This window comes from Salvelinus sp. IW2-2015, linkage group LG28 (genome assembly GCF_002910315.2).
Source record: "Salvelinus sp. IW2-2015 linkage group LG28, ASM291031v2, whole genome shotgun sequence".
Lineage (NCBI taxonomy): Eukaryota > Metazoa > Chordata > Actinopteri > Salmoniformes > Salmonidae > Salvelinus > Salvelinus sp. IW2-2015.
Window position 1 is genome coordinate 5033321 of NC_036868.1, and position 18772 is coordinate 5052092.

The 18772-nt window shown below is 43.6% G+C and overlaps 1 protein-coding gene and 1 pseudogene across 1 annotated transcript in view; both read right to left on the minus strand.

Annotated features, from left to right (window-relative positions):
* The window catches only part of LOC111954185 (kinase D-interacting substrate of 220 kDa B-like), a 52505-nt gene extending 46773 nt beyond the window's left edge, over nucleotides 1-5732 (minus strand). Inside the window, 7 exon segments of the mRNA XM_070435937.1 lie at nucleotides 367-465; nucleotides 610-711; nucleotides 880-978; nucleotides 2866-2964; nucleotides 3167-3265; nucleotides 3597-3761; nucleotides 5636-5732. Of these exon segments, the coding sequence (XP_070292038.1) occupies nucleotides 367-465; nucleotides 610-711; nucleotides 880-978; nucleotides 2866-2964; nucleotides 3167-3265; nucleotides 3597-3728 (630 nt within the window). The 5' untranslated portion in view covers nucleotides 3729-3761; nucleotides 5636-5732.
* A 4303-nt stretch (nucleotides 5733-10035) lies between these two features.
* The window catches only part of LOC111954587 (lysophospholipid acyltransferase 2-like), a 72628-nt pseudogene continuing 63891 nt past the window's right edge, over nucleotides 10036-18772 (minus strand).

An 18772-nucleotide genomic window follows, 5' to 3' on the forward strand; every position in this document is an offset into this window, starting at 1 on the left:
AGAATGTTGTTCATTAGTAATGTCTGTCGAATTAGAATGTCTGTTTCATTAGAATGTCTGTTCATTAGAATGTCTGTTCATTAGAATATTCTGTTTCATTAGAATTCTGTTCATTAGAATGTTGTTCATCTAGAAGTCTGTTCATTAGAATGTTGTTCATGTAGAATGTACTGTTCACTACAATGAATATCTTCTGTTCATTAGAATATCTGTTCATTAGAATGTATGTTCATTAGAATGTCTGTTCATTAGAATGTCTGTTCATTARMATKTCTGTTCATTARMATWTCTGTTCATTAGAATATCTGTTCATTARMATMTCTGTTCATTAACATGATATTGTATTTCTGTGGCGTAGAGACATACCGCCCCCTCCTGGTCGACATCGGCTCCATTCTCCAGCAGGTGCATCACACAGTCAAAATTGCCCTTCCTGGCTGCCCAGATCAGAGGGGTGGTACCATACTGAGAGAGAAAGACACACACAGGGTTATCCATACTGGCACAGGTCCCCATTTCTGGCCAAACTGGGGCACCACTAACCCAGTGGGCCACCATTAACCCAAAGGTTGGCATTGCCCAGCCATGCGTCCCAATCAGTTGTCTCACCTTGTCAGAACAGTTGACCTTGGCTCCGTTCTCCAGCAAGACCTGGACGATCTCAGCATGACCTCTGCCTGCTGCCCAGATGATGGGGTACACACTGTATTGCTGATGAGGAAGACAGAGAGTCAGAGGCACTTAGTCAATGGCTGGATAGATGGGGTTGTGACGTACTGCATCTCTTTAGCCATGAGGGTTTATGAATGACAGGTATAGGAACGTCATTACCCGTGTGAGGAATACGTCATGAATAGGTATTTGATTGACTGCCATTACCTGCCCAGTAGTGTTGGGGTTGGCTCCGTTCTCAAGGAGAACCTCGGTTACCTCCACGCGGCCTTTATAGGCAGCCCACATGAGGGCCGTCCAGCCTCCCTGCAGAACAACATCAATTACTGTACACAAACACAATCCTGCACACATTACAGTACCTTCAAGGCTTTGCATGCAAAAACATTACAAGCATAGCCTGTACATTGAATAGCTCTGTGTTTTTCTTGAAAACACTAACTGAAGTGGACTGGGACAAGCATACAAATCAAGTTCATACAATCACCAAAACATTATAGCTTATTACTGATTGTGGCCAGTTGAACTGATTGAGTGTCTCAGCATGTCCCTGTGCTCTATGTAAGCGCTGCTGAGATAGGACTGTACAGTATAATATACAGTACTAGTCAAAAGTTGGCACACCTACTCAGTCAAGGGTTTTTCTTTATTTGTACTATTTTCTACATTGTAGTATAATAGTGAATACATCAAAACTATGAAATAACACATATGGAATCATGTAGTAACAAATCAAAATATATTTTATACTTGAGATTCTTCAAAGTAGCCACCCTTTGCCTTGATGACAGCTTGCACTCTTGGCATTCTCTCAACCAGCTTCATGAGGTAATCACCTGGAATGCTTTTCCAACAGTCTTGAAGGAGTTCCCACATATGCTGAGCACTTTATAGCTGCTTTTCCTTCACTGTGCAGTCCAACTCGTCCCAAACCATCTCAATTGGGTTGAGATCGGGTGATTGTGGAGGCCAGGTCATCTGATGCAGCACTCCATCACTCTCCTTCTTGGTCAAATAGCCCTTACACAGCCTGGAGGTGTGTTGGGTCATTGTCCTGTTGAAAAACAAATGATATTCCCACTAAGCGCAAACCAGTTGGGATGGCGTATCGCTGCAGAATGCTGTGGTAGCCATGCTGGAATTCTAAATAAATCACAGACAGTGTCACCAGGAAAGTACCCCCACACCTCTTCCTCCATGCTTCACGGTGGGAACCACACATGCAGAGATCATCCGTTCACCTACTCTGCGTCTCACAAAGACACAACGGTTGGAACCAAAAATCTCATCAGACTCATCAGACCAAAGGACAGATTTCCACCGGTCTAATGTCCATTGCTCGTGTTTCTTGGCCAAACAATGCTCTTCTTCTTCTTGTTGGTGTCCTTTAGTAGTGGTTTCTATGCAGCAAATCGACCATGAAGGCCTGATTCACGCTGTCGGCTCTGAACAGTTGATGTTGAGATGTGTTTGTTACTTGAACTCTATGAGGCATTTATTTGGGCTGCAATCTGAGGTGCAGTTAATCCTAATTAACATATCCTCTGCAGCAGAGGTAACTCTGGGTCATCCTTTCGTGCGGCGGTCCTCATGAGAGCCAGTTTCATCATAGCGCTTGATGGTTTTTGCGACTGCACTTGAAGAAACTTCCAAAGTTCTTGAAATTTTCCGGATTGACTGACCTTCATGTTAAAGTAATGATGGACTGTCGTTTCTCTTTGCTTATTTGAGCTGTTCTTGACATAATATGGACTTGGTCTTTTATCAAATAGGGCTGTCTTCTGTATACCAACCCTACCTTGTCACAACACAACTGATTGGCTCAAACGCATTAAGAAGGAAAGAAATTCCACAAATTAACAAGGCACACCTGTTAATTGAAATGCATTCTAGGTGACTACCTCATGAAGCTGTTTGAGAGAATGCCAAGAGTGTGCAAAGCTGTCATCAAGGCAAAGGGTGGCTACTTTGAAGAATCTCAAAAATAAAATATATTTTGATATGTTTAACACTTTTGTTTACTACATGATTCCATATGTGTTATTTCATAGTTTTGATGTCTTCACTATTATTCTAAATGTTGAAAATAGTAAAAATAAAGAAAAATCCTGGAATCACTGGTACTGTAGCTAATTAAACCACCAAAACACTGCTATTACTTAGGGGTTGTGGCCAATCAAACAGGTATCTCACCATGTCTCGGTGCTCTATGTAAGCACTGCTTTCTAACAGCTCCTTCACCACCTCTACATGGCCTTCCTTAGCAGCACAGATCAGAGCAGACCAGCAGTCCTGAGGGAGAGAGAATAGCACATCACACCGGTCACCATGGAGACAACGGTGACTACCGTTACCATGGAGACATCAGGCAGAGTTCACAATGATTGGCACATTCACGATGATTGTTATAATGAAGTCAATGTCTTCATAATAGGCTAGGCTTTGAAATTAATGGGAACAAAGACAGAGAGGGTTTATGATCCTTCTATCATACCACATCATCCAGGTTAACATTGGCTCCTCTCCTGATGAGCTCCTGTACAATCTCAATACTACCCTGCTCCGAAGCCAGCATCAGGGGTGTCTGACCATTCTGTTAGGGAGGGAGAAAAATGCATGTATTTTGAAAGACATACTAGAAACACAATGAACGATATTTCTTTGTACAATAATAGACCCAATCTTCCCATTTATCTTCAACATACGCTTCTCTAAGCTATATTTTACCTTTATTAGATGGTGTCCCCCAAATGGCACCCTATTCTTTATACAGGGCACTACTTTTGAACAGGGCCCATTGTGCTCTGATCAATCGTAGCACACTATATAGGGGATAGGGTGCCATTTGGGATGCAACATATATATAATAACTACAGATAGATTAGTATACCTGTAGGCCTATTAGATAGTATGAGGATACTCACGTCACTCCTGCCGTCTACCTCCTTGAACTTGTCCAGGTGGGCCTTGAGCGCTGCCAGGTTCTCCTCCTCCACGTAGCTGAAGAGGTTCTGGATGGCCAGAGTGGTCATCTTAATGGAGGTGGTGGTGTCCATGGCTGCAACTACTTCCCCTCACCACCACAGCACCTGCATGGGGAGAGATCATAGAAATAGAACGCTTTACAAACATTTTACCTATGGCATGGGTACACACAAAATGGCTGCCAAACCACACATTATGGCATCACTGACTTGATTAGGGATTCCGTTCTACTCACCCTAGTTCTGTGGGAGAGATACAGTACAGAAGGGATGTTAGGGTGGGATAACATTGGTGGGAAGGCATGGAATGCTAACAGTGTAATAAACACTTTATATAGCTTTGCACCAACAGCAAAAAACATGCTTTTCCCTCACTAGTTATAGGCTAACTTTCATTTATAAAAGGCTAGGTTATGCTATATTTGGAGTTGGATTAAAAAGCAGTGTGAAACAGTGAATGTGTGAGAAGAGCTAGAACAGAGGACATAGCCTAGTTATCTGACTCTGGCAACCAGCAAGTGGGTCGACTACTGTGTGCGTGTCGGGCGACTCACTCCAGTGCTATCTGGCTCCTGCAGCACAGGGGGCCTGGGCCTAGGCCTAGCTATCTCCTGACATTTAAAGAACATCAGACTCAGAGAATTAAGCCAGCGCCAGATTTCAATGGGCCACTCACTCACTGCTTTGGTGACAGGATTGTCACCCAGGCAGGCAGCCACAGCAGCAAGAGTTGAAAGATATATTTGCTTGATTTATTAAAGTCCTCCTGGCTGCTATCATCGTCTGACATATACAGTATTTATTTTCTCACTCAGAGAATAGCCTCTTCTTGGCAATGGTTGTGTACACACAGTCTTCATATTTTACAGGCACACAAAATGGCAGCTAGTCTAATTTGTTTTTTTAGTCTTCTCAAAGCATGTGCTTTGCTGTTATTGGCTCTAGGTTATATAAAGTGCTATTGCATTGTAATTACCCATTTGTTTATGGCATAGTTAAAAAATATATTTTAGCCTAGGTCATACTATAAATTCATAGGTAAACACCAATGGCATAAAAATACAACCAAAAATGTATTGCAAAGAATTAAGCAATAAGGCACGAGAGGGTGTGGTATATGGCCAATATACCACGGCTAAGGGCTGTTCTTAGGTACGATGCTGCAACATGGAGTGCCTGGATACAGCCATTAGCCGTGATATATAGGCCGAATACCACAAACCCCCAAGGTGCCTTATTGCTAATATAAAACGGGTTACCAACGTAATTAGAGCAGTAAAAATAAATGTTTTGTCATACCCGTGGTATACGGTCTGATATTCCATGGCTGTCAGCCAATCAGCATTCAGGGCTCTAACCACCCAGTTTATAATCACATATTTACAACTATTCACACAGGCTCTTTGAGACAGATTTATAGACTAGGTAGCTAAGTGATGTCTACCTGTAACCATTAACCCAAGTTTATTAATCATCATCCATAATGTGTTTCTCCAGAAAACTGGCCAGTTTTAGTACAGTAACTACATTCCTATCCAACACAATACAAGCGCAGACAATATAAGCTTACAATTCAGTCAGTCAGCCAGCCAAGCCTATGACCTTAACATGGGTGTGGGCGTCGGTCAGTCAAGCCACAAAAACAAACCCCTTCTGTGTGACATGAAAAGAATGACTAGATTAAGTAGCCTGGTCCTGCCGGCAGGCTGACAGCCAGTTAAAAGCATTCCTTCCATCCCCACAGAGCAGAGTGCAGCACAAGCCCTCCAGCATTCCACCCCACGTCACTCACTACCTATTGCAGCAACAGAAACACAACAGCTGAAAGCAGCCACAAAGAATAGAAAGTGGAGGCGAGGCAGCTAAACATCAAAACACATCGCCGTGCTGCACTGCTGTCAACGCCATTAACCTGTCGGCTGTCGCATACAGACAGGACATGGCGCAATTATTACACTGACACAACCGAGCAATCTTACCTATGGGAATAATACTGTTCTCTCTGTGGGTTGTTTTTGCCTGCTGTCTCTTCGCTCTGTAATTTATGCCTCCACATACACTGGTCCTGGCCAGCCTTATTGACTAGGCTATTCCCCCTGGCTGTGGCTGCTGATATTGAATTATGCATGAGGATGAGGTACCACCCAGCCTCTCTGGCACATGCTCAGAGGACAGGGAACAGTGGAGAAAAACAGGCTCAATATAGGCCAGCAGCACCACTGACCTAGAGACTAATATCAAAAGTATTTTATTAAGCCCTTATTACATCAGCAGTTAGTAACTTCATTAATATGATGTAGGCCTAGTATGAGGAGGGTTGGAACCTGACCATCCCTTCKATCTGTGGTATGCAACAAATATAGGCCTAGATGGAACAGCTATAGTACAGTATCTGTGGTATGCAACAAATATAGGCCTAGATGGAACAGCTATAGTACAGTATCTGTGGTATGCAGTGAATATAAAAGGGATAAGTAGACTAGGCTATAGGTCAAAATCTGGAACTATTGCAGTGTCTCTGCTGTCTGTTCAGACTGAGCTACATCTATTTATGTGTTGTGCTTCTCTGTACCAAAGCAAAAGTACTGAAAAATAAACATACAGAAATTACATCTGTGCAAGCTTGGTTGTTGCTGACTAAACTCAACTCCATGATTTACAATGTTGTTGAGCGGCAACTAGTGTGGGCGGACTGGAGAGCCGACGTCACAAAGTTTTTATTTCAGCACCCAAAGAATAGCCCACAGTTACACAGAACAATGTAGCGTGTAATTGCGGGCTATTCTTTGGGTGCTGAAATCATTTTTTWATTTTTTTTTACTTCATTGTATGTGATATCAGAACTCCAGTCCGCACACCCTGGTCAGCTCTCAACTCCATCGTAAATCGTGGAGTTGAGTTTAGTCGGCTAGCTCAAATAATAATGCAAGGTTTTTAAATGTGGGATTTACATCAAAATGATGCATAGTTTATGCATACTCAGTGTGTGCAGTGACACCGCTTGTTGCTTTGATACGATGCATTAGATTAGGCTACACCATCATCAGTCATCACCATCAGGATGTAGAAAGAAATGACTTGTTCAACCAATAGGGGCTGCTACCAATCATTGCCTGCTACTAGCTACCTACAAGAAAAGGTTGTAATTGCGGCACACAATTCAGGGCGTTCCTGTATGTGGGCATTCCTGAATCTGCAGGAACCCCTCTTTATATACTACATGGCCAAAAGTATGTGACCTGCTCGTCGAACATCTCATCCCAAAATCACAGACATTAATATGGACTTGGTCCCTCCTTTGCTGCTATAACAGCATCCACTCGCCTGGGAAGGCTTTCCACTAGATGTTGGAACATTGCTGCGGGGACTTGCTTCCATTCAGCCACAAGAGCATTAGTGAGGTCGGGCACTGATGTTGGGCGATTAGGCCTGGCTTGCAGTTGGCGCTCCTATTCATCCCAAAGATGTTCAATAGGGTTGAGGTCAGGGCTCTATTTTTTATTTTATTTAACTAGGCAATTCAGTTGAGAACAAATTCTTATTTTACAATGACGGCCTATCCCGGCCAAACCCTCCCCTAACCCGGACGACGCTGGGCCATTTGTGCGCTGCTCAATTGTACTCCTGATCACGGCCGGTTGTGATACAGCCCAGGATCGAACCAGGGTATGTAGTGAAGCCTCTAGCATTGAGATGCAGTGCCTTAGACCGCTGCGCCACTCGGGAGGAGGCCAGTCAAGTTCTTCCACACTGATCTCGACAAACCATGTCTGTATGGACCTTGCTTTGTGCACGTGGGCATTGTCATGCTGAAACAGGAAAGGGCCTTCCCCAAGCTGTTGCCACAAAGTTGGAAGCACAGAATTGTCTAGAATGTCATTGTATACTGTAACGTTAAGATTTCCCTTCACTGGAATTAAGGGGCCTAGCCCAAACAGTGAAAAACAGCCCCAGACCATTATTCCTCCTCCACAAAACTTTACAGTTGACACTMTGCATTGGGGAAGGTAGCGTTCTACTGGATCCACCAAAAACCCAGATTTGTCCGTCGGACTGCGAGATGGTGAAGCGTGATTCATCACTCCAAAGAACACGTTTCCACTGCTCCAGAGTCCAATGGCGGTGAGCTTTACATCACACCAGCCAACGCTTGTGCTGGTGTACGGCTGCACGGCCATGGAAACCCATTTCATAAAGCTCCAGACGAAAAGTTATTGTGGTGACGTTGCTTCCAGAGGCAGTTTGGAATTCGGGAGTAAGTTTTGCAATCGAGGGCAGCACTCGACAGTCCCGTTCTGTGAGCTTGTGTAGCCTACCACTTCGAGGCTGAGCCGTTGTTGTTCCTAGACGTTTCCACTTCACAATAACAGCACTTACAGTTGACTAAGGCAGCTCTAGCTGGGCAGAAATTTGACGAACTGACTTGTTGGAAAGTTGGTATCCTACGACGGTGCCATGTTGAAAATCACTGAGCTCTTCAGTAAGGCCATTCTACTGCCAATGTTTGTCTATGGAGATTGCATGGCTGTGTGCTCGATTTTATACACCTGTCAGCAATGTGTGTGGCTGAAATAGCCTAATATTTACTTTTGTATATATAGTGTACTTCTATCTGTCAATTTTTAAGCTAGGACTGGAGGGAGGCATGGGCAGTACAGTAAGTGGCATTAATGCCCAATACAGTTGGATGCCAGCCGCCAATAAACCCCACAGAAGAAAGGGCAGGGATGACAAGGGTAGCTAGCTAGCTGTACACAGGTAGACAGTGTCCTTCGCCCCCGCCTGTCAGGCACGGTTTTCCTGCAGTTCTGTTAACAACGGAGTTCATGCAGGAACCAATGGGATGCTCGAGGGTAGGCGTTCCTGCAGGTGAAGGAATGCCCACATGCAGGAACGCCCAGAATTGTGGGCTGCACTTGCACACTATSGAGCTACAACGTAACAAGCGGACAACCTTGGTACCGTTACAGTAGCTAGCAAGTGAATAATAAGGTAGCTAGCTCATTTCAATTTCCAACAACATTAAGATCTAGCTAGCAGCTATTTATTTGGCTTGCCATATCGAATGTTAACTAAACCATCGACTGTCAGCTAGCTTAACGTTAGATCGCACGAGATATCACATCTTCTGAAATAAAAATAATAATATGTCCGTGCCTGACTGCGACAATTATTGATTGCAGTATTTTGAATAAATGGAAATGATCGTAATTAGTTGATAACATTTGTTTAAAAGCGAATATGACATTTGCTAGACGACTGCAGTTGCTAACGTTAGCAAGCAGAGTCAGACAATAACATTCAGATGTGCTCGAGCTGTCAATCAAACGTCATCTATCAATGGAGGACACATTTCGATGCTTATACGTGAGAAACAGCAATTCACAGTGACATACCTTTTAATAAAACGAATATAAATATTCCACACTTCGGTGTAGTCTTCTCAATCCTCGACTTATATGCGTGTAGTGCTCACAGGCTAGTCCCCATCCTCGACAACAGCCATTTTAGTGGACCAGAAAAACACAGCGCTTACTAGGGTGTCTTCCTCCCCGCTGTCGGTCAAATCATCTTCTCCCCGCCTACAAACTGTGACGTGTGGAGCTTTGAGATGCTGGGTTTACTAGGCTACTRAGTTACTGTACAAGTTGAATTTGCCATTGCCGAAAACTGCAACGTTAATAAAATATAATTACTAACGGACTAGAAAATATTGTGAATGTAATAATATTGTGAACTCTTAATTTGCAAAGGAGCTGCTGTTGTGTTGAGGAAAATAATGTTTCAAAACCCTTTTGCCAGGCTGACTAATAATTATTGTATGGTACGTCAAAGTCCAGCATTTTATGAGGAGAGTAAAGGGCAGGTGCTGAGCTGTTATTGCCGGGGTGGTGTATAGGCCCATTCCAACACCAGAAATATTCAATGCCATCTAATAATATGCACTGCTTATGACACAGAGGCAGGTGCCTGTGCAAAGCTATAGGCCTACTCCCTTGGGGTATGAAGCCAAGGTAACATATTTCCAAGCTCTGACTCACAGTTTACATGAGTATTCTACAGTGGCCTATGTGAGGAAGGACTAGCCTACTTCACGCCATTCAAACAGTGCTGTCAGGGCTTAAACAAATATGGTTTCCGAACAAATAATGACCTTGACTTGTAAATTAAGCCATGTAGGTTGTATGAGTCAGTTTTTTTTGTCATGTGCTTCTCAGCATGCTGGTTTCTCCTGAGTAATCTAGACCACTGGCCGCCTCTCTCCCTCGCTGTCAAACCTACAGCATATGGTAGCAATTGAGCATGGGGACAAACAATGTAATAGGAACAATTAAACCACAGTTATTCACCTTTTACATATCACACTTACTATGTCAAGTTCCAAAAAGATCCATCTTTTAATCACATAATATACAAAAACAAACCATCCACATGAACAATTAGCAGGGTTGGCTGCTCGGCACTATGATGAGCATTCCATTCTCTTTGCTCCAGAGCCTCAAGCAAAGGTTTCTTACAATGACCATATTTACCTAAACGTACAATCGACTCAARAAGAAAGTAGGTTTAGTTTTCACTTCCCCTCGTAATGAAAATAGAATCAGAACGGTCTGAAGAAGCACGGTCTATAAATACTGTAATTTTGTCCCTTTCACCTCCAGCTCAACATGATCCTATGTTAATTATCCTACCTTTCCACCACSTTTTCACCTTTGTCGAACATACCACGAGTCCATTAGAATCACATAAATAACAAGTACATGAAATGACAAAATGTACCTCTACACATGGAAATACTAGACCATCTCCCCTCTCACACTGCTCACACACAATTCATGAATAAGGGGTTAGTAGCTACTCTCACAGCATGGAATTACCTGCTAAATGAGCTTAGGTGACTGATTTAAATCATCATTGATACGTTCCCTAATAATCCCTCAATGGTTTCTTTCTCTATTCAACCATTATTTTCAGATTTTGATTGTGTCAAACCGTTATATAATAACAACACACAATGACATTCAACAGAAGAAAACAGAAGTGACATTGAAGTGAGCCAATAACATCACCCAGTAAAAGCAAACAGTCCGGAGTAAGTCCATGGGTGTTGCCCAAATGGCACCCTATTCCCTGTATAGTGCACTACTTTGACCAGGGACTATAGGGCTCTGGTCAGAAGAAGTGTACGACTTACTGTATGTAGGAAAAGGGGTGTAATTCGGGAAATYTTCCCTGTTGAGACCATAAAATCATCATACTGTAGGGTGTCCAATCCAAAATGCATATTTTGACCAATGGGTAAAATACACTGAACAAAAATATAAATTCATCATGTAAAGTGTTGGTCCCATGTTTCATGAGCTGAAATAAAAGWTCCATACACACAAAAAGCTTATTTCTCAAAAATGTTGGGCACACATTTCTTTGCATCCCTGTTAGTCAGCATTTCTCCTTTGCCAAGATAATCCATTTACCTGACAGGTGTGGCATATCAGAAGCTGATTAAAAAGCATTATCTTTACACAGGTGCACCTTGTGCTGGGACAATTAAAGGCCACTCTAAATTGTGCAGTTTTGTCACACAACACAATGCTACAGATGTCTCAAGTTTTGGGGGAGTGTGCAATTGGCATGCTGACTGCAGGAATGTCCACCAGAGCTGTTGCCGGAGAATTACATTAAATGTTCATTTGTCTCCCGTAAGCCGCCTCCAAAAATGTTTCAAAGAATTTGGCAGTATGTCCAACCGGCCTTACAACCGCAGACCACGTGTAACCACGGGTCAGGAGTATTTCTGTCTGTGATAAAGCGCTTATGTGGGGAAAAACTCATTCTGATTGGCTGGGTTTGGCTCCCAATTGGTTAGGCCTATGCCCTCGCATGGCTGCGCCCCTGCCCAGTCATGTGAARTCCATAGATTAGGGCCTAATTCATTTATTTCAATAGACTGATTTCCTTATATGAACAGTAACTCAGTAAAATCTTTGAAATTGATGCATATTGAATTCATATTTTTCTTCAGTATAATATTAATTGTGTAAATACTCCTCCAGTGGGAGTGGTCAAAAATCTGAAAAAATGCATTCCGTCAGCTAGGCTTGGATGTTGTTGAATTAAGGCAAACTGACAGGCTTTCTTCTTGAATCCGGAGGACATGAAACAATATAGAGGTAAGATAGATATAGATGTTGAGACATGACATGTAGTATTTTCATATTTTAGTATACGCTTTTCATATTAATGCAAAAATCCTGTCCTTTATCGAAGATTTCTTTCAAAAGCAAGCATATSTCTGAAATGTCAACKGAGCACTGAGCGTATACCAAGCTTTTTCTTTTCAAAGCATTTTACATTTAATTCAGCTTGTGTCATGCTAATTTTGCTTTTTGTGACCCGCGGAAACAACTTTGAAGACGAGGACCACAAAAAGTKAAATCCTCAAAAGTGATGAGAAATCTGCACCGCTATGTCAACAGAGTTCGGTGCTTATTATCATATTAGGTAACAAAATMTGACTTTTTGGCTATAATGTTAATGATATGAAAGCGAAAGTCCCCACGATTCAGAACATRAATAATCATATTGATATTGGTAAAATGTATTTAATAACATAAGGAAGTGAAATTTCATCACCAAAGCGTGTTTTTTTTCACCCACTTCTGGGCAGAGTGGTTGGACACCCTACATATTTTGTGAAAAGACCTCAAGGACACTATCTTGTTTTCCTTCTCTTTTAATTCTTGTGTCCTAATTTCCTGTATCTTTGCTTTTTACCTGGACTATAACACCATTAACTGAAACCACTCCACTCTCTCTCACCTGATCCTAAAACCTGTTCACCTTGAGTGAGAAACACCGCACACACAATAATATTCAATTTGAGGAGGATACACAAAAGCTAAAAAAAAACTGGGTGGAGAAAGAGACAAAGGTTATAAGGCAAGTTTGCATACTCCCATAATACAGTAACAGTACAATACTGGCATTTCATCATCGATTCGGGACCCCTCCATCCCGCTGAGCCACAGCCAATAGTCCTCATAATACAGTAGGGGGCTGCGTTCCAAATCAAATCAAATTTTATTGGCACCCTATTCACTTTCTAGTGCACGACTTTTGACCATGGCCCATAGGGCTCTGGTCAAAAGTAGTGCACTAAATAGGTAAATCACAAAGCTTTCAGTCCATCCATCCCTTCTCACGTGAACAAATGAGAATCGTCATCCAACTCCAAAACACAGCTTGGACAGTCTCGCTCTCTAATAATGTGTTGGACAGTCCCTGCAGTCCTTGGTGCTAGTCTCTGTGTGTGTGCACCGCTGCTGGTCTCCGAATCTGCTTCATGTGGCTTTGGTCTTCTGGTTGCAGTGGCCATCTGTGGAGGTGGAGTCCTGGTGGGAGAGGACGGGAGCTTCCTTCAGGCGCAGGTGTCGGGGCTTGACTGGCAGTGCTACGGCCAGGAGGACACAGCCGATGTGGACACTGAAGTACCAGGACCTGGGGACAGAGGCGAGAGAGGATGATTTAGGGATCAATATCAGAATCAGAAAACCTTATTGCCAAGCAACAAGTGTTGCTAGGACTTTCTCTTGGTGTTGTACACATTTTTCATCAACAACCAGGCACACAACATGTTCATTCAACTTCTCAGAAAAATAACAAAAAGCCACTGTGTAAGTAGAATTATTGTTAACATCAAATGTATTTAATGCCCTTGATTATTCTCAAAGATCATAAATCAAATATCTCTAGAGCTTGCTAGCTCTATTCATATTCTAAATATGAATGTCTGTTTGAGGGACTAACGGTCCTCTACATTTCAGCAACAAATTCTCCTGTTGGTCAGAAGTTCAGACAAAAACACAATTCTTCTTGCACTTCCATCCAAGGTAACAAACTATAAATATATATTTTTTTACTTGAGTGAGGTAAAGTACTGTTCTCTGTATATGTCCCAAATGGCATGCTATTCCCTATATAGTGCACTACTGTTGACCAGAGACATATGGGCCATGGTCAAAAGTAGTGCACCATAAAGGAAATGGGATGCCATTTGGGACGTAGACATAGTTTCTGGCCACTCACCTGTAGAACTTCATAGAGGGCCCGACAGACAGCAGCACAAAAGGCACCACAGTGTAACAAATGGCAACCTGGGTGCCCGCCCACGTGATCACATCATACAGTAGCTTGAGTGAAGGCGAGCCCAGGAAGTACGGCCTCACGTTGTGTCTCATCTGGAGAAAAAAATWATAACCAAAGCAATGAATTCAGAGTAAAATAAGAAGTGAAACAATGAAAATCTAAGTTTACAACAAACGGCCCTTGTAAATCTAAAATATGTTGCACTGCCCTTAACTCTCTCCCTCCCTCGTTTACAGTTACCATATCTAAGACTGTGTCCCAAATGACACCGTATTCCCTATATAGTGCATGGGCCCTGGTCAAAAGTAGTGCACTAGGGAATAGCGTGCCATTTGGGACGCAATTTAAGAGTCAAGTAATGCATTTCCAATTGAACTTTCTCTCCCAGCAGCTCATCCACCAGCGGTCGTCTGCCTCAGTGAGTCTCAAAGTGTCTCAGGTGACGCTCCCTTAGCCGGAGTCCTGCCCGGTCTCCTCTCCSTCTGTCTGGCTGGCCTGTTATCTGTGCAGTCCAGCTGGACTCAGGTTGCATCCCAAATTTAACCCTATATAGTGCACTACTGTTGACCAGAACCCATAAGGTACCCATAGGGCTCTGGTCAAAAGTAGTGCACTATATAGGGAATAGGGTGCCATTTGGGACTCAGCACCAGACTCTAATAAATATGCTTTATTCAGGCCAGACCTTGAGAGGACAGTGAGTCTCTCTCTCTTTCTCAGAGATACAGTACTCACGGCACGTGCAGCCAGTGTGACCACGATGCCAGTGAGGAAGGTGAGGTAGTATCCAGGGTAGGCTCCRTGCCACATGGCTGACAGAATGAAGGTAGCCGCTGTGGGGTTGTAGGGACAGCGCTCGTAACACACCCTGCACACACACACACAACCAGCCAGTCAAACACAACAGCACAGCAAGACCTCATAATAACCTCTCACTGATAAATCCACTCCAATTTCCTTGTGTGCAGACTACAGAGTGCACAAAACATTAAGAACACCTGCTCATTCCATGACATAGACTGATCAGGTGAATCCAGGTGGAAGCTAAAATCCCTGTCACTTGTTAAATCCACTTCAATCAGTGTAGATGACGAGGAGGAGACAGGTTAAAGAAGGATTTTTAAGCCTTCAGACAATTGAGACATGGATTGTGTATGTCTGCCATTCAGATGGTGAATGGGCAAGAAAACAATATTTAAGTGCCTTTGAACGGGGTATGGTAGTAGGTACCAGGCGCACCAGTTTGTGTCAAGAACTGCAACGCTGCTGGGTTTTTCACGCTCAACAGTTTCCCGTGGGTATCAAGAATGGTCCACTACCCAAAGGACATCCAGCCAACTTGACACAACTGTGGGAAGCATTKGAGTCAACATGKACCACCATCCCTGTGGAATGCTGTCAACACTTTGTAGAGTCCATGCCCCGATGAATGGAGGCTGTTCTGAGGGCAATAGGGGGTGCAGCTTAATATTAGGAAGGTGTTCCTAATGTTTGGTATACTCAGTATAAAGATAAAGCAGACTGTTAGCGCTAACTGACTCCACTAGGTGGCAGACTTTTACAGACAGACAAGACCTCAGAGCACTTGCTTTAGGCGTATCCACAAATGATTTAGAGCATTGAAACCTATACTGCAATTACAATGTATTTAAATAGTATGTACAATGTGTCAGAAAGCTAATGTTGATAATTCCAGAAAGAAATGATGACCAAGTCTCTTTGTCTTTACCAATTACAGACTAAGCCTGGTTTCTGTACCTTTTGAGCCAATGTGCCGTCTGTATATTCCAATTGTCAAGGAACATCTTGAAGCTGGTGGCAAACTGGAACCAAGGAGAGCAGGACAACATCAGTATACATACATTAACTGTAGATTGTAATAGAAAGAGTTGTGAAAAACATACATGAGTGAAGACTACTAATGTTTCAACATTTCACCTCAATATCCATTATCCTCAGATTGGAGATGAGATCCCACCGTGGTGAGCCGTCACTGTTGTATCCATTGAATCCAAATCCTGCTGCATTGTTGATGGCATCAGCTGTTAAGAATTCAAACACATGCTTTCAGGAACACCATCTCCAGGCAGGCATTCAGTCAAAGGCGAATTGTCAACAAGCGCATTGCACTTGACTTTTAAAGGTAATTTACGTTTAAAGGTCATTTATCTGCACGGTTTATCATGAAAGTGCTCTCCGCAAACGTCAGGGAAATTGCCTTTATATGGCGTATTCTCAGTATTATCGTGCACAACTCTTGACGCCCCTTTGAATGAGTCCCGGTCTTTTTCATGTCCCATCACTGTACTGTACATCCACAAAGTACCCCATTTCTTAGTGATGATAATATCATTAATAACATTATCATTCTAATAACAGTGTATTATCACAGTGAAGGACAATACAGGAGCTATACAGGCCGTGCTCTCTCTCTCTCTGTGTGTGTGTGTGTGTGTGTGTGTGTGTGTGTGTGTGTGTGTGTGTGTGTGTGTGTGTGTGTGTGTGTGTAGAGAAGGTTTAATTGAGTCCCACCTCTACTTGCTTGTTATCACCATACTCTCTATGACGCACACCTTGCTGCAAACAATCACACACACACACACACAAACACAGTCGGACTGATCTCACCCCCTTACAAAGCTCATCTGTTCTCAGTCTGTGAGGGGTTACTTGTCAACATGGAATAACAGAGCATATTGCAGCTAAGAATTGGTTTCTGGGTCAATCAATGAATACAGGCCTAAAGAGATTTACTATTGAAAACTGACAAAGGCTACATCCAGATTCTCCTCCCTTCTCCCTTTATCCCCTGTAATGGATTTGAAAGCGTTGGATTGGTTTAAGCTTTGGCGGAAGGGAGTTTCAACCATTGTTAATGACGAGTGCACCCTTCAAAAAAACATTTTAAAAAACAAGGGTTGAGAATCAGCCAACGGAAAAGAGAGAAGACCCACCCAGCGTCCAGACGAAGTAGTACTTGGGCCGGGTGGTAAGCATGGACAGGTAGAGGTAGACCACCTGGGCGTAGAAGGGCGTGTTTGCGATGAAGTCGTCGTCGATGTTCCGTTCCACAGGGAACACTTTACACACGGACAGGAAAACCATGAGGGAGAAGAAACAGGTGGCCAGTTTACGGACGACTTCAATCTGAAGAAGAGGAAGGGGGGGACATCAGCCAATAAAAACACTCTGTCCCAAATAGAACCCTATTCCCTATATAGTTCACTACCTTTGACCAGGGCCCATGGTCAAAAGTAGTGCACTATAAAGGGAACAGGGTGCCATTTAGGAAGCACACTCAGCGAAGACTCACATCTGCTTTACATAATTGAGAGCTTCACGAGAAAGTCAAAAGACAGCCATGTTGTTGTTCATTCAGTGAACAATGAAGTGACTAGGGAATACTGTGCATTTACTACACAGAAATGCTTTCCTGTCTTAGAAAGTTCCAGACAAGCATTGAGAGTAACGTGGCATGAAAATGCTGCCGATTTGGTAACTTTCCAAAAATCATAGTGGCATTTGAGACCAGTGCTTACGTTTGGGGAGGGGTCAGTCTGTTTGTGTCTGCCGTTGGTCTTCCCGTTGGTCTGGTGGTCTTTACTGCGACGGCAGAGCGTGCCCTCGATGAAGGCGATGTAATCGTTGTARGAGGAGGTGGGGCCGGCCAGGATGCCCAGGAAGTTACAGTTGTAGCTGAAGTACTCCAGCAGACTGGGCATCCTCCTGCAGGGGAGGAGACACAGACCATCACAACACAGTCATCCTCCTGCAGGGGAGGAGACACAGACCATCACAACACAGTCAACCTCCTGCAGGGGAGGGAGACACAGACCATCACAACACAGTCATCCTCCTGCAGGGGAGGAGACACAGACATCACAACACAGGCAACCTCCTGCAGGGGAGGAGAGACACAGACCATCACAACACAGTCATCCTCCTGCAGGGAGGAGACACACAGACCATCACAACACAGTCAACCTCCTGCAGGGGAGAGAGACACAGACCATCACAACACAGTCAACTCCTGCAGGGGAGAGAGACACAGACCATCACAACACAGTCAACCTCCTGCAGGGGAGGAGAACACAGACCATCACAACACAGTCAACCTCCTGCAGGGGAGAAGACACACAGACCACACAACACAGTCAACCTCCTGCAGGGAGGGAGACACAGACCATCAAACACAGTCAACCTCCTGCAGGGAGGAAGACACAGACCATCACAACACAGTCAACCTCCTACAGGGGAGGAGACACACAGACCATCACAAACACAGTCATCCTCCTTGCAGGGGAGGAGACACAACCATCACAACCAGTCAACCTCCTCAGGGGAGGAGACACACAGACCATCACAACACAGTCAACCTCCTGCAGGGGAGGAGACACAACAGACCATCACAAACACAGTCAACCTCCTGCAGGGGAGGAGACGCACAGACCATCACAACACAGTCAACAGTAAGGCTGTGACACACAGACCATCACAACACAGTCAACAGTAAGGCTGTGACACACAGACCATCACAACACAGTCAACAGTGGCAGTAAGGGCTGTGACACACAGACCATCACAACACAGTCAACAGTGACAGTAAGGGCTGTGACACACAGACCATCACAACACATTGACAGTAAGGGCTGTGACACAAAGAAACGGTCTCTCACAGACAATCACAACAGTCACTACAGTAATTACAGTGACAGTACAGACTGTGATACATGCATAGTTAGAATCCCCAAAGCTCCCCTCTCTCCAGAGAAACAACAATACACACTGAACAAAAATATAAATGCAACATGTAAAGTGTTGGTCCCATGTTTCATGAGCTGAAATAAAAGATCCCAGAAATGTTCCATACACACAAAAATGGAGCTAGTCAGCATCTGGTGTGGCCACTATTTGCCTCATGCAGCGCGACATATCTTCTTCGTATAGCGTTGATCAGGTTGTTGATTGTG